The 12,401-nt window shown below is 52.3% G+C and overlaps 1 protein-coding gene across 1 annotated transcript; it reads left to right on the top strand.

The window, feature by feature from the left end:
* The first annotated feature begins 1,702 nt into the window (after positions 1 to 1,702).
* Positions 1,703 to 5,750, top strand: LOC112841398 (zinc finger protein 239-like). The gene is made up of 3 exons (XM_029957983.1): positions 1,703 to 1,720; positions 3,855 to 4,666; positions 5,663 to 5,750. Exons 1-3 carry the CDS (start codon positions 1,703 to 1,705, stop codon positions 5,697 to 5,699), a joined length of 867 nt encoding a protein of 288 aa, XP_029813843.1. The 3' UTR covers positions 5,700 to 5,750.
* The last annotated feature ends 6,651 nt before the right edge of the window (positions 5,751 to 12,401 follow it).

Raw genomic sequence — 12,401 nt, 5'->3', positions numbered from 1 at the left:
TCCCCAGATCTCTCCTGGAGCTGGGCCACCTTGTCCTAGGATACCTGAGCCCCCCCAGTGCCCTCCCAGTACAGCCCAGTGCCCCCAGTACAGCCCACTGTGTTCCTGTCCCAGAGTGCCCGGTGATCCCTCTTTAGGAGGGTTGGAAGGGATTTGGGAGGGGGAGCTGGGGGAAATTTGAAGGGATCTGGAGGGGTTGGATGGGGATTGGGGGGGGGTTGGGGGTCTTTGGGTGTATTTGGGGAAGTTAAAACAGGTTTTGGGGGCATTGGGGCATCAAAGGGATCTGTGGGGGGAGAGGTTTAAAGGGAAAATGAAGGTTGGTGACATTTTGGGGGGTTAAAAGGGGCCTGAGGGGAGAGAAGGGGCTGCACCAACAGTAAGTGAGTCCTGAGAACCCCCTGGTTTCCCCAAGACCCTCTTGCTGTCCCCAGTTCCCCTCTTGACACCTCGAGACCCCCCTTGTGTCTCCAATGCCCCCAGGGCCTCCCCATGGCTCCAATTCCCCCCTTGACATCCCCAATTCCACTGTCCCCAAACCCCTCCCCACTGTCCCCAAGGCCCATCCCTGATGTCCCCAACCCTCCATCTCACCCCAGGAGACCCCCTTGGACCCTCTGACCACAAAAATGCCCCCCACCCCCGCTCACAGAAAGGCCAAGGGCATCTAGGGACACGTTGGGGACAGTCTGGGGGCTTTGTGTGGCACTTGGGGATTACTGGGGGATACTGGGACACACTGAGGGGAACTGAGGGACAGTGGGAGGGACTGGGGAGTTACTGGGAAATTACCAGGACACACGGGGAGACACTGGCAGGTTACTGGGCCATACTGGGGGTTACTGGGTGCTCACTGCAGGATCACTGGGCCATCCTGGGGGGCAGTGGGAGTTCACTGGGACACACTGGCTGGACACTGAAGGGGTCACTGGAAAGTCACTGGGATATACTGGGGTCTAGGGATCCCCTTACCCGGATGTGGTACTGTTTCTCCCCCCGGATTTTGGGGGCCATCCCTAGGACCCCTTCTTTTTGGGGCTGGGGGACCCCCTGGACCCACTGCTGGGCTTTAGGGGACCCCCAAAATGCTCTCAAACTCCCTGAAATCCCCCCCTCGACACATCAAAACCTTCTCAAGGTCCCCTCAAATGCCCTCAGAGACCTGATCCCTCCCCAGCACCCCCTAAACCCTCTCAGTGACCCGCAAAACCCACCTGGGACCCCCCAGTCTCCTTTAGGGATCCCCCAATCCCCTTCAGAGACCCTCTAAACCGTCTAAGACCCCGTAAACCCCCTAGAGACCCCAAAACTGCATAAAAGATCCAGCCAGGACCCCCAAACCTCCTCAGAGAACCCCCAACCCCACCTGGCACCCCCAAATCTCCTCAGAAACCAAAACCCCCTCAGAGACCCCCAAACCCCTTCAGGAACCTTCCACCACCTCCTGAGTCCCCTCAGGACACCGAACTCCCTCAGGGACCCTCAAAACCTCCTCGGTTATCCCCGCACCCCCCCGCTAAACCCTCCCGAGCCCCCCGGGGGACTCACAGCGCTCAGAGCGAACCGCAGGCCCCGCCGCCATCACCGAGTCCCGGCTGCGCGCGCACCGCGCTCAGAGAACGCCGCCGCAGCCAATCAGCGCGCGGCCACGCCCCCGCAGCCCCGCCCCCGGCCCTGCCGCGTTGGCTGCCGGGAATCGGTGATGGCGGCGGTCGGTCCGGTGAGCTCTGAAGTGGCGGGCGGGGGGTGCGGGAGAGCGGTCTGGGGAATCCCCTCGGGGGTCTGGCGGGGAGGCGGGCGGCTGGGGGGGAAAGGCTGGAGGGCTCGGGAGGGTTTAGCGCGGGGGGTTCGGAGGTTCGTAGGACCCTCTCGGGGGCCGCGGGGCCCGGAGGCCTCCCAAGAACCGGGAAGGGTGATTCGATTGCTGAGAAAGTCCCTCGGAAAAAAAAATTCAAACCCACCCAACCAAAAAAAGAACCCTAAAAAAAGGAAAAGTGAGAAAAAGGTGAAGGAAAAACTGCAAGGGCCAGGATGATTTTATTGCTTTGCTTCAGTTTTTCCTTGGTCTCCTCCTTCTCAGATTCTCTGATCCCTTCCTTTACAGAAAGCTCTTCTGTGGTTTTGTGGTCCCTTAGGGGCTTTTAGAAGTCCCTGAGGAGGTTTTGGGGGGCTCTGAGGAGCTTTGGTGTCGCGAAGGGACTTAGGGGAGAGGTTAAAGGTCCCTGAAGGGGTTTGGGAATCCCCGAGGGAGTTTTGGAGTCTCCGATGGAATTGGGAGGTCCTGAGGGCTTTGGGGGGGGGTGTCTTTGAAACAGTTTTGTGGGTTTCTAGGGGGATTTACGGAGTCCCAGAGGGTTTTGAGGGTCCCTGAGGGGGTTTTTGAGGTCTCTGAAGGGGCTTGGGGGTCCCAGGTGGGTTTTGCAGGTCACTGAGAGGGTTTAGGGGGTCCTGGGGGGGAGATGAGGTCTCTGAGGCGATTTGGGGTGTTTTTGAGGAGGTTTTGATGGGTCCAGAGGTGGATTTCTGAGGGGGTTTCAGGGGTTTTGCCTGGATTTTGGGGGGTCTCCGTGTCAGTCCTGTCTGGCCACGGCCAACTAAAACTCCTATGATGCCATTTCCCATCCCACCACAGCACCTCTGCCAGCCCAGCAAACCAACCCCCGGGAAAGCGGATCCCAATTCCCCCCTCGAACCCCAGAGACGCCCAAAACTCAGCACACAGAGACCCCAGAAGAAGGGGGGCCCGGGTGTCCCCTAAAGCCCCCAGGGGAGGGGTCCTGGGAGTGCCCCCAAAAGTCCAGGGGGAGCAGAACTGATGAAGGGGATCCCAGTGCCCCCAGTATAGCCCAGTGACCTCCCAGTGACCCTCAGTATGGCCCAGTAACCCCCTCAGTGACCACCCAGTGTGTCCCAGTAACCTCCCACTGACCCCCAGGATGACCCAGTGATCCTCCATTGAGCACCCAGGGCGTTTGGCAAATGTGGTCTGGTGGTTTGGAGAAACAACCCCAGACTGGCAGGGGGCCAGAGAACCTCGAGGAACAGCCCTGGCGAGGTGCCCACACTGGCAGGGCCCAGGGGATCGCTGCTCCACGGAACCGGCTGGAGCTCTGGGTGACCCTGAGCTGAAGGGCCTGTGACCTGTGGATGAGTCCAGGATGGAGCAGAGACCCCCCTGCAGCCTGGGAGGAGCCCACACCGGAGTAGGGAATGCCCAAAGGAGGCTGAGAGCCTGTGGGAAGCCCCTGCAGAGCTGTGGGAGCAAAGCCCTGGTTTCCCAGGGTGTCGCCTCGCCCCAGTTTGTTTTTGGAAGATTTTTTTTGGTCTAATCTTCATATTTTTGAGCATTTTTTAGCTGAATCTCAACTTTTTTGGGGGGCAGGGGTCTTCCTGCTGTTTCTGAAGGGTTTTTTGCTGAATCTGGGTGGTTTGGGTTTTTCTGGGCTGAATCTTGGTGTTTTGGAGGTTTTTATGGACCCAGGATGCCCGGTGAGTTCTAGAGATGGACTTGGGCAGGAGGAACCCCCAAGCCAACGCGCTCAGCCCTTGTTTTCCCCCCATCAGGATTTGTCCTTCCCAAAGCTTGGTCGGATGGAGGAGGAGGCTGCGAGGAAGAGGAAGATGCCTTGGGCCCCCCAGGCAGGTGAGGAGGAAGTCAGTGTCCCTTTGGGTGGGTGTTGTGCTGGCTCTGTCAGCCCAGCATGGCCCCGGCTGCAGGACAACCCCGCTGGCGCCGCCGTCCTGCCGGGGCCGGAGTTGGGGGGATGTCCTTGGCCTTCCCTGTGGGCCGGAGGCAAATCCCCTGCCTGTCCTTCTTGCTTCCTGCCCCAGGCCCCGAGCTGAGGACGGAGAGCGCGGAGGACAAATCCCCCCGTGAGACCCTGGTGGGAGAGGCCGTTTTGAAGGGCTCCCCGGCGCAGGAAGGCAGCGGGGAGGAAAAGGGCCGGAGATCCCCCCGCAGGAGGGGCTCCAAAGCCAGCCCAGGGTGCTCTGAGGAGGAAAGAGCCAGCCTGTGCCGGGAAGGTGGCAGGAGCTTGAGCAGGAACTCCAAGGTCCTGGTCCCAAGGCAACATCTCACTAGAAAGAAGCCCTTCAGGTGCTTGGAATGTGGGAAGAGTTTCAGGAACAGCTTCCACCTGATCCGGCACCAGCAGCTCCACACAGGGAAACGGCCCTACATGTGTAGGGAATGTGGGAAGAGCTTCAGAGACAACTCTGATCTCCTCAGCCACCAGCGCATCCACACTGGAGAACGGCCCTATACGTGTGAGGAATGTGGGAAGAGCTTCAGTGACAGCTCCAACCTCCGCACCCACCAGCACATTCACACTGGGGAACAGCCCTACAAGTGTGGGGAATGTGGGAAGAGCTTCAGGCAGAGCTCCACCCTCCGCTCCCACCAGCGCCTCCACACCGGGGAACGGCCCTACAAGTGCTTGGAATGTGGGAAGAGGTTTATGACCAGCTCCCATCTCTACACGCATGAGCAGACACACACGGATGAGAGGCTCTTCCGCTGCACCGACTGTGGGAAGGGCTTCAACCAGAACTCTACTCTCGTCAGGCACCGGCGCATCCACACCGGGGAGAGGCCCTACAAGTGTGGGGAGTGTGGGAAGAGCTTTGCCCAGAGCTCTACCTTGACCTCACACCAACGGACCCACCGGTAAGGGAAGCCCTATCAGTGCCAATATATTCTGTGAGTGCAGGGCTTGAGGTGTGTGGGATTGTGTGGACACAGAGGAAGAACTAACATTCAGAAACATATCTGCTTCCCTGTCTCAATTAATAAACCCCAGAGTTTGACACATTAATAATATCCATAGCAATTGTGATTTGACTGTATATTGTGACCTGCATATGCACATGTGAGCATAAGGACATACAAAATAGGTGTTGTAGTTTCTGCAGTTCTTGTGTTATGGGTGAGGGGAGAGAGGATTCGAGCTAAAAATTGTCTGAACATTTTGGGAGTGCAGAGACATCTGTCTGACCATCACTAGGTATGCTTTGATTTGAAGGCAGAGCTTGTTAAAGAATGCAATAACTTAAAGCCAGCTGCAGTCTTGAATTTTTGCTCTTTCAGCAATAACAGTAGCACTAATAATTACTAATAGTTAATGAGCTAATGTGCAATAAATGTATCTGCTCATTTTGACATATGTGTGTCGCCAGAACAGAGAGATTTCTCTGAACAATTTTTCCTGCACTCTGTATGCCTTTCTTGCCATGGAAGTGACAAGCTGTATTGTTTATACTTATAGACTGTGTGAAAATATGTGATATTTATACTTGTTAGCTGTGTGTCTAATTATAAGGTTTGAGAACGTAATATGTTTATAGTAAGAAAGCCTTGAGAAACTGGAGATAATGAAACACCTGCAGATTTAGGAACACCCCTAAAAGCATATTAATTAAAAAGAACTTTTCATGCCAAGGATGATTTCAGGTCGCATGGACAGAGCCTCAGATCCAATAAACTGAGAGCATGAGACACGTGCACAGACTGAGCTGTCCAATCACCTTGTTGTGAGCATGTACCCTGAGCAAACTAAACTGTATAAAAGTTAACTGCTTTAAATAATAAATCGGACATTGCTTTGATCACATTGGTCGTGTTGCTCTGTCTCTGTACCTCCTCATCGATATCTGGTGCCCGTAGCAGGGACTTCTTCTTCGCCGAGTTCCGAGGGACGTGAGGCGAACAGGAGGAGTTGGGAGAAGCAGCCGTCGGAGGTGGCGTGTCCCCCGGTGCTGCGAGAAAAAAGCTGCAGCAGTACAAGAGAAATCCTGCCCTGGTCAGGTGAGTCGGCTGAAGAAAGGAGAACAGGGTCTGCTCTTTCAAAAGAAGAGGCAGTGCAAACGCTCCTTTATTTAATTCTCTCTGAGAGAGATTCTAATTATGACGAAAAAGCCCTTAAAGGGTTACTAATCCCCACAGCTAAAGCTGCCTTTGAGGTGTCCATTTGGGACGCTATAAAGGAACAGTTAGGGGAAAAAATCACAAAAAGATATGACGAAGCAGCTCGCTATTCTACATTGTGGCAGCTGCTGACTGAAACAGAGCAATTTCTAAGGACTGAGGGGCAAGTTACAGCTTTAGCCTATGCTGTGTTAGCGAGCAGCTGTGGTGGTTTGAAAAACCTTTTCTCTGAGGCAGTAATGGTTTGCCCCACTGATAATACTGGACCAATCAATAGTCCACGTGCGCCCTACGGGAATTACACACCCACAGAAACGGAAGAGAAGGTGGTGAAGGTAGTGTAGAAGGAGGGTAGCCATGATCTGAGCCACGAGGAGGCAGGGGGCCAGTGAGCCCCTCTGGGGGCCAGTGAGCCCCTCTGGGGGCCAGTGAGCCCCTCTGGGGGCCAAGGGCCCAGCCCCCAGTTGAGGTCACGGGACACCCGGTATAGTGTCAGTGCTGGACCGGGTCCTGTAATCAAGGGCTGGAAAAGTTTCCTTACTGTCAGCAGCAGCAGCAGACACTGAAAGCGGCAGCAGAGCATTCCTGAACAGAGACAACAGTGGCTGAAAGCCAAAAGGCAGCCAGGAGCAACGAGATAACGTGAAGCCGGTTGAGAGACGCAGAGATGTTCCTGCAGGAGGGAGAGCTGCAGGGAGAGCTGCAACAAACCAGAGGAAAACTCAACAGAGCTGGTTTGGGGTAAGACTGTATTACTTTCCCAAACCCCAGAGACTCCGTGAAGAGGAGGGGTGGACTTCCAAACCCTTAGGGAGCCCCGAAATGCAGCAGCAGCTGGAGAGAGGGAGAAAGGAGCTGAAAACCCGGAGTTGTCCTGAGAGCTGAGCCAGGAGGGAATGCGGAGGAGGTGGCCGTGCCCTCTGCTGCTGCTGCTGCTGCTTCTATTCTGCTACTGAGCTGAGACAGAGCAGAAGAGCTTTGGTAAGACTGAACTGAAAGCTGCCTTCAATGTTCTAACCCAAGAGGAGTGAAGATCTACAAGGAAATTCCCCGAAGGCTCGGGCTCAGGGTTGAAATTTCCACAAAGTAAGAACAAAAATCCTAACTGCTATATTTAAATCTGCTGCCCTTGGGAAAAATGGAGGACACTAACCGGTGCCACAAAACCTGAAATGAAGGAACTATGGCCTGAGAAGTGATAAAAAGACTCTTTTCTTCTTGGACTTTTATTGAAGAAGAGGAGAAATTTAATTTAATGTAAATATATATGTGGGTGTAATAAACCTTTGTAAATATTTTCCCCTTCCCCCAATAACAAATGGTTGTGTTTTGTCTGAAAAGTCTCCACATGGGGTGAAAAAGATATCAAGTCCATACCATCACTAAACCCTCTCACAGGAGCAAACTGTGGGAGGGGGGCTTGAACTTAAAAATTAGATTTTGGGAGTTTCAAAGCACCACAACCTCACACCAGGGGACCCACAGTAAGAGAAGCCCTTCGAGTTCCCCGACTGCGGGAAGAGCTTTGGCTGCTGCTCCAACTCCATCAGCCATCGGAGGACCCCCATTGGATGATCCACAGGGACCCACGTTGGGCACAGACCTGGTGACCCACGGTCCAGGTGGTCCATGCTGGGCAGTGTATTGGGGTTTAGATGGCCATGTTTTGGTTTCTGGGGGCTCCAGGGGTGGGTTCTGTGAGCAGCTGCCAGAAGCTTCCCTGTGTCCAGCCCCTGTCCCAACCCCCCTGACAGTGAGGGTGACTCAGGGTCTTGTGAACTGATCCCTTGGGGCAGATTAGAGCTAGTTTATCTATATCTATGTCTATATTTATATCTATCTATATATGTAGGGTTTAGTTTAGAACAATTCTGTCTCCATGTAAAGTAGGTTTGGGGCAGTTTTGGCTCCTGTCTATAGTGATATAAAAACACAAAAATAGCACTTCCCCTCTCTGGCTCCAAGCCCAGCCTGTCCCCTCCAGGGGTGGGTGTTCCCCCCTCTGCCCCGGGCGGTTCCATTGCCCTTGGGCAGCAAAGCCCCCACTGCTTCTGCAACTGGAGAGTGTTGGAGCCATGGACCATTAACATTCCAGTCTCTCCCAGCTCTGCATCCCAAAAGTCAAGAGGGTTCAACCTGTCACCTCAAAGTGGATCAATCCCACTGAAAATGGCTCAATCCCACCCCAAAATTCCTGTGTTTCTTATTTTCCCTATGTAATTCTGGGGCCACCGGTGCCACCCCTCAGCTCTCCGCAGGCTTGGCCTTGTACTTTTGCCTTTGCTGGATTTCTTCATCAAATATTTTTCTCTCCCTGAAAACAAAAATATGGAAGGATTTCGATAATCTGGACATCTTTAGACCATCTGGACAAATTGCAGTTTGCAGTGTTGGAACGGAACATTTTCCACGTTTAATCATTTGTTCCCATCCCTCCCAGGAGGGAGGACACTGAACTCTTCCACAGAAACAGAAAACTAGTAACAAAAATTCAGAGACTCCTGAAAATGAAAAATACCTTTTGCTCACAGGTGGCCCTTTCATGTCCCTCTCTTCTGCCTTCTTACAATCGATGTTATCCGTGGCAGCAGTTGCCTAGATGATGGCCAAAAAAAGCATTTAATTAATTTAGAATCATTCCAGAAAACTGAATCACAACTGGGGATTTGAAACTGCCTCAGGGGAGCACATTTGGAGAAAAGGGTTCCTCAGTCACTTAGAAAATTTGGCTGAAACTGCTCGTTGTGGGCCTGAAACTCTTAAATAAATAATACCAACTCATCCTGCATCCTTCCCAGGGGAGTATTTTTATCCCCAGATTAAGATATTCTCCAGTGATTTTGTCTCTACACAAATCAGTGTTCTCCTGGGAAAAGCACCAAGTATATGAAACAAGTAACTGTAAAAACAACCAACCCACCCACCCCCCACACAAAGAAAAGCCCAAGAAAACCCCAAGAACTTGCCAAATTAAATAAAACCCTGAAAACCAGGCTTTGAAGCATTTCAGAAGTAATTAAAATACATGAGAAATCAGTCCTTCTGCCTTCAACAAACTGCCTCAAGCTTCTCCTTTCTGTGCTTAAAAATCATCATTTCAGTGACTCAGGCTGTAGACAGGTATGAACTTTGCTGCCCAGCTCAGCCACCAGTGCCCCTAAAGGTCCCTCAGAAAAGGGGATTGAGGGGGTGAGGGGTGGGCTCTGGATGGATTTAGGGGGTCCTTGGGGGTCTGTGGGGTGGTCCTGGCACCTTTAGGGTGAGCTGGATGCCCACTGAGGGGGAGGTGCCCTCCCAAAGCCCCCAGAGCAGGTTGACACAGGGGAATGCAGGGGGGGTCCCCATTCCCGATCCAATCTGGGGCCGGTTTTGCCCTCCCCAACCTCGGCTCCTCCCTGAGTCACATCTATCATATGACATCACATCCTCTTCTGTGACATCACATCCTCCTCTGTGACATCACATCCTCCTCTGTGACATCACAGCTCTCATGTGACATTGCATCCTCCTCTGTGACATTGCATCTCATCTATAACATTATATCACACCTCTCCCGTGACGTCACAGTTCCCTGTGACATCACATTCTCCCTGTGACATCACATCCTTCTCTGTGACACCACATCCTCCTGATGACATCACATTCTTCTCTGTGCCATCGCAGCTCCCCTGTGACATCACATCCTTCCTGTGAAATCACATGCTTCCTGTGACATCACATCCTTCTCCTGTGACATCACATCTTCCTCTGTGACATGGCATCCTTCCTGTGACATCACATCCTCCTCTGTGACATCACAGCTACCCTGTGACATCACAGCCTCCTCTGTGACATCACAGGTCTCCTATGACATCACATCCTCCTCTTTGACATCACAGCTCCCCTGTGACATCACATCATTCCTGTGACATCACATCCTCTTCTGTGACTTCGCATGTCTCCTATGACATCACATCCTGCTCTGTGACATCACATCCTGCTCTGTGACATCACATCCTTCTCTGTGACATTACGTCTCCTATCACATCACATTCTCCTCTGTGACATCATAGCTCTCCTATGACATTACAGCTCTCCTGTGACATCACATCCTCCTCTGTGACATCGCATGTCTCCTATGACATCTCATCCTCTGTGACAACACATCCTTCCTGTGACATCACATCCACCTCTGTGACATCACATCCTCCTCTGTGACATCACATGTATCCTATGACATCACATTCTCTCCTGTGACATCATATCCTATTCTGTGACATTGCATCATCCTCTGTGACATCGCATGTCTCCTATGACATCACATCCTCCTCTGTGACATCATATCCTCCTCTGTGACATCTCATATCTCCTATGATATCATAGCTCCCCTGTGACATCACATCCTCCTCTGTGACATCACATCCTCTTCTGTGACATCGCAGTCTCTTTTGTGACATCACATCCTTCTCTGTGACATTGCATGTCTCCTATGACATCACATCCTGCTCTGTGACATCATAGCTATCCTATGACATCACAGCTCTCCTATGACATCACAGCTCTCCTGTGACATCACATCCTCTTCTGTGACATTACATCTTCCTCTGTGACATCACATGTCTCTTGTCTCATCACAGCTCTCCTGTGACATCACAGCCCCCCTAGGACATCACATCTCTCTTGTGATATCACACCTCTCCTGTGACATCATCCCTATGACATCATCCATGGTTGCTGCCTGGGGATCTTTCCAGTCGTAGATGTTATCACAAAAAAGAAACTCTGTCTTTTATACAGGCAGGAAAACTGGAATCCTGATGCCTTCAAATCTTCAGCAAAAACCACGATTCAAACTTCGAGCGCTGCTCTTCTGTTCCCACTGAGCCAGTTGGAGGTGGCTGTGATTTAATAAAGCAGCAACAATGGGCCCAAACCCATGGTGTCCTTCAGATGCACCGTGTCCTGAGCAGACTGAGTCCTGCTTGTCCTGTCCTGCTGCCTGCAGGACAACTTCCCCCTCGGCACACCCCCAGCCCCAGCCTTGTTTGGGAAGTTGAGCTCTGGCTGAGGCTTTCCCCGGGAGAAGCCTCATTTGTCTCTCCTCAGGGCAGTCCCCCCAGCACCCAACCAGGATAGGGCACAGAATGAGTGGCCCCAGCTCTGCCTCCCCAGGGGTGTCCAGGCATCCCACGAGGAGTCTGCTGTTGCTGCATCACCACCTCCCCTCACCAGAATGGATTTGGAAGGCTTTCCAAGCAGAGGGACCAGATGGAAACCTCTGGACCCCACAGAGAAAACATCCCCAGGGTCTTGTTAGAGCACAAACCTGCAAACAGGGATGACAGGTCAGAGAATCACAGAATCATCAAGGTTGGAAGAGACCTTCCAGATCTTCGAGTCCAACTGTCAACCCAGCACCACCAGAATCACCCCTAAACCCCATCCCAAAGTGTCACATCCAGATGCCACCTGAATGCTTCCAGAGACTTCACCACCTCCCTGGGCTACTTGTTCCAATGCCTGAGCACTCTCTCAGTGGAAAAAGGGTTTTTGAATATCTAATATGAACCTCACCTGATGCAATTTAAGGCCATTTCCTCTCTTCCTGTCACTAAAGGCTTTGCAGAAGAGACCGACCCCCACCCCACTAAAACCTCCTTTCAGGTCATTGCAGAGAGCAATGAGGTCCCCCCTGAGCCTCCCCTTCTCCAGACTCAACCAGCCCAGTTCCCTCAGCCGTCCCTCAGCAGACATGTTTTCCAGAGCCTTCCCCAGCTCCGTTCCCTTCTCTGGACATGCTCCAGCCCCTCAAGGGCCTTTTGGCACTGGACATGGCTTTGGGGGCTGCTCTTGATTGATCTGTGGAAGTTCACTGAGGTCAAGAGAAATCACTGGCAAGAGTTTTCCCTGTTCCGTGCTGTGTCCTCTGGAGTTGCAGAGCTCTGTTTGCCCCTTCACAGCAACACAACTGTTGGGTGGTTGCCATGGAAACCAACTGAAGTGATGGGAGTGTTTGATGGTTGCCATGGTTACTGACTGTAGCAATGGGAATGTATGCTGGTTGCCATGGTAACAGACCGTAGCAGTGGAAATGTATGATGGTTGTCATGGTAACATACCGTAGCAGTGGAAATGTATGATGGTTGTCATGGTAACAAACCATAGTGATGGGAATGTATGATGGTTGCCATGGTAACTGAGCATAGCAATAGGAATGTATGATGGTTGCCATGGTAAGCAACAGTAGCAACAGGAATGTATAATGGCTGCCATGGTAACTGACTGTGGTAATGGGAATGTATGATGGTTGCCATGGTAACCGACCGAAGTAATAAGAATGTATGATGGTTGCCATAGTAACCAACTTTATCAGTGGGCAGTATACTGGTTGCCATGGTAACTGACCGCAGCAACGGGAAAGTATGCTAGTTGTCATGGAAACTGACCCTCACAATGGAAATGTGTGATGTTTGGCATGGTAACCGACTGTAGTGATGGG

This window comes from Manacus vitellinus, unplaced genomic scaffold, assembly GCF_001715985.3.
Source record: "Manacus vitellinus isolate BGI_N305 unplaced genomic scaffold, ASM171598v3 scaffold_132_pilon, whole genome shotgun sequence".
Classification (NCBI taxonomy): domain Eukaryota; kingdom Metazoa; phylum Chordata; class Aves; order Passeriformes; family Pipridae; genus Manacus; species Manacus vitellinus.
This window is presented reverse-complemented; position numbering and strand designations above follow the sequence as displayed.

Coding starts and splice junctions, on each gene's coding strand:
- LOC112841398 (XM_029957983.1), top strand. Junction 4,667..5,662: donor TCACACCAACGGACCCACCG/GTAAGGGAAGCC, acceptor TGGTGCCCGTAG/CAGGGACTTCTTCTTCGCCG.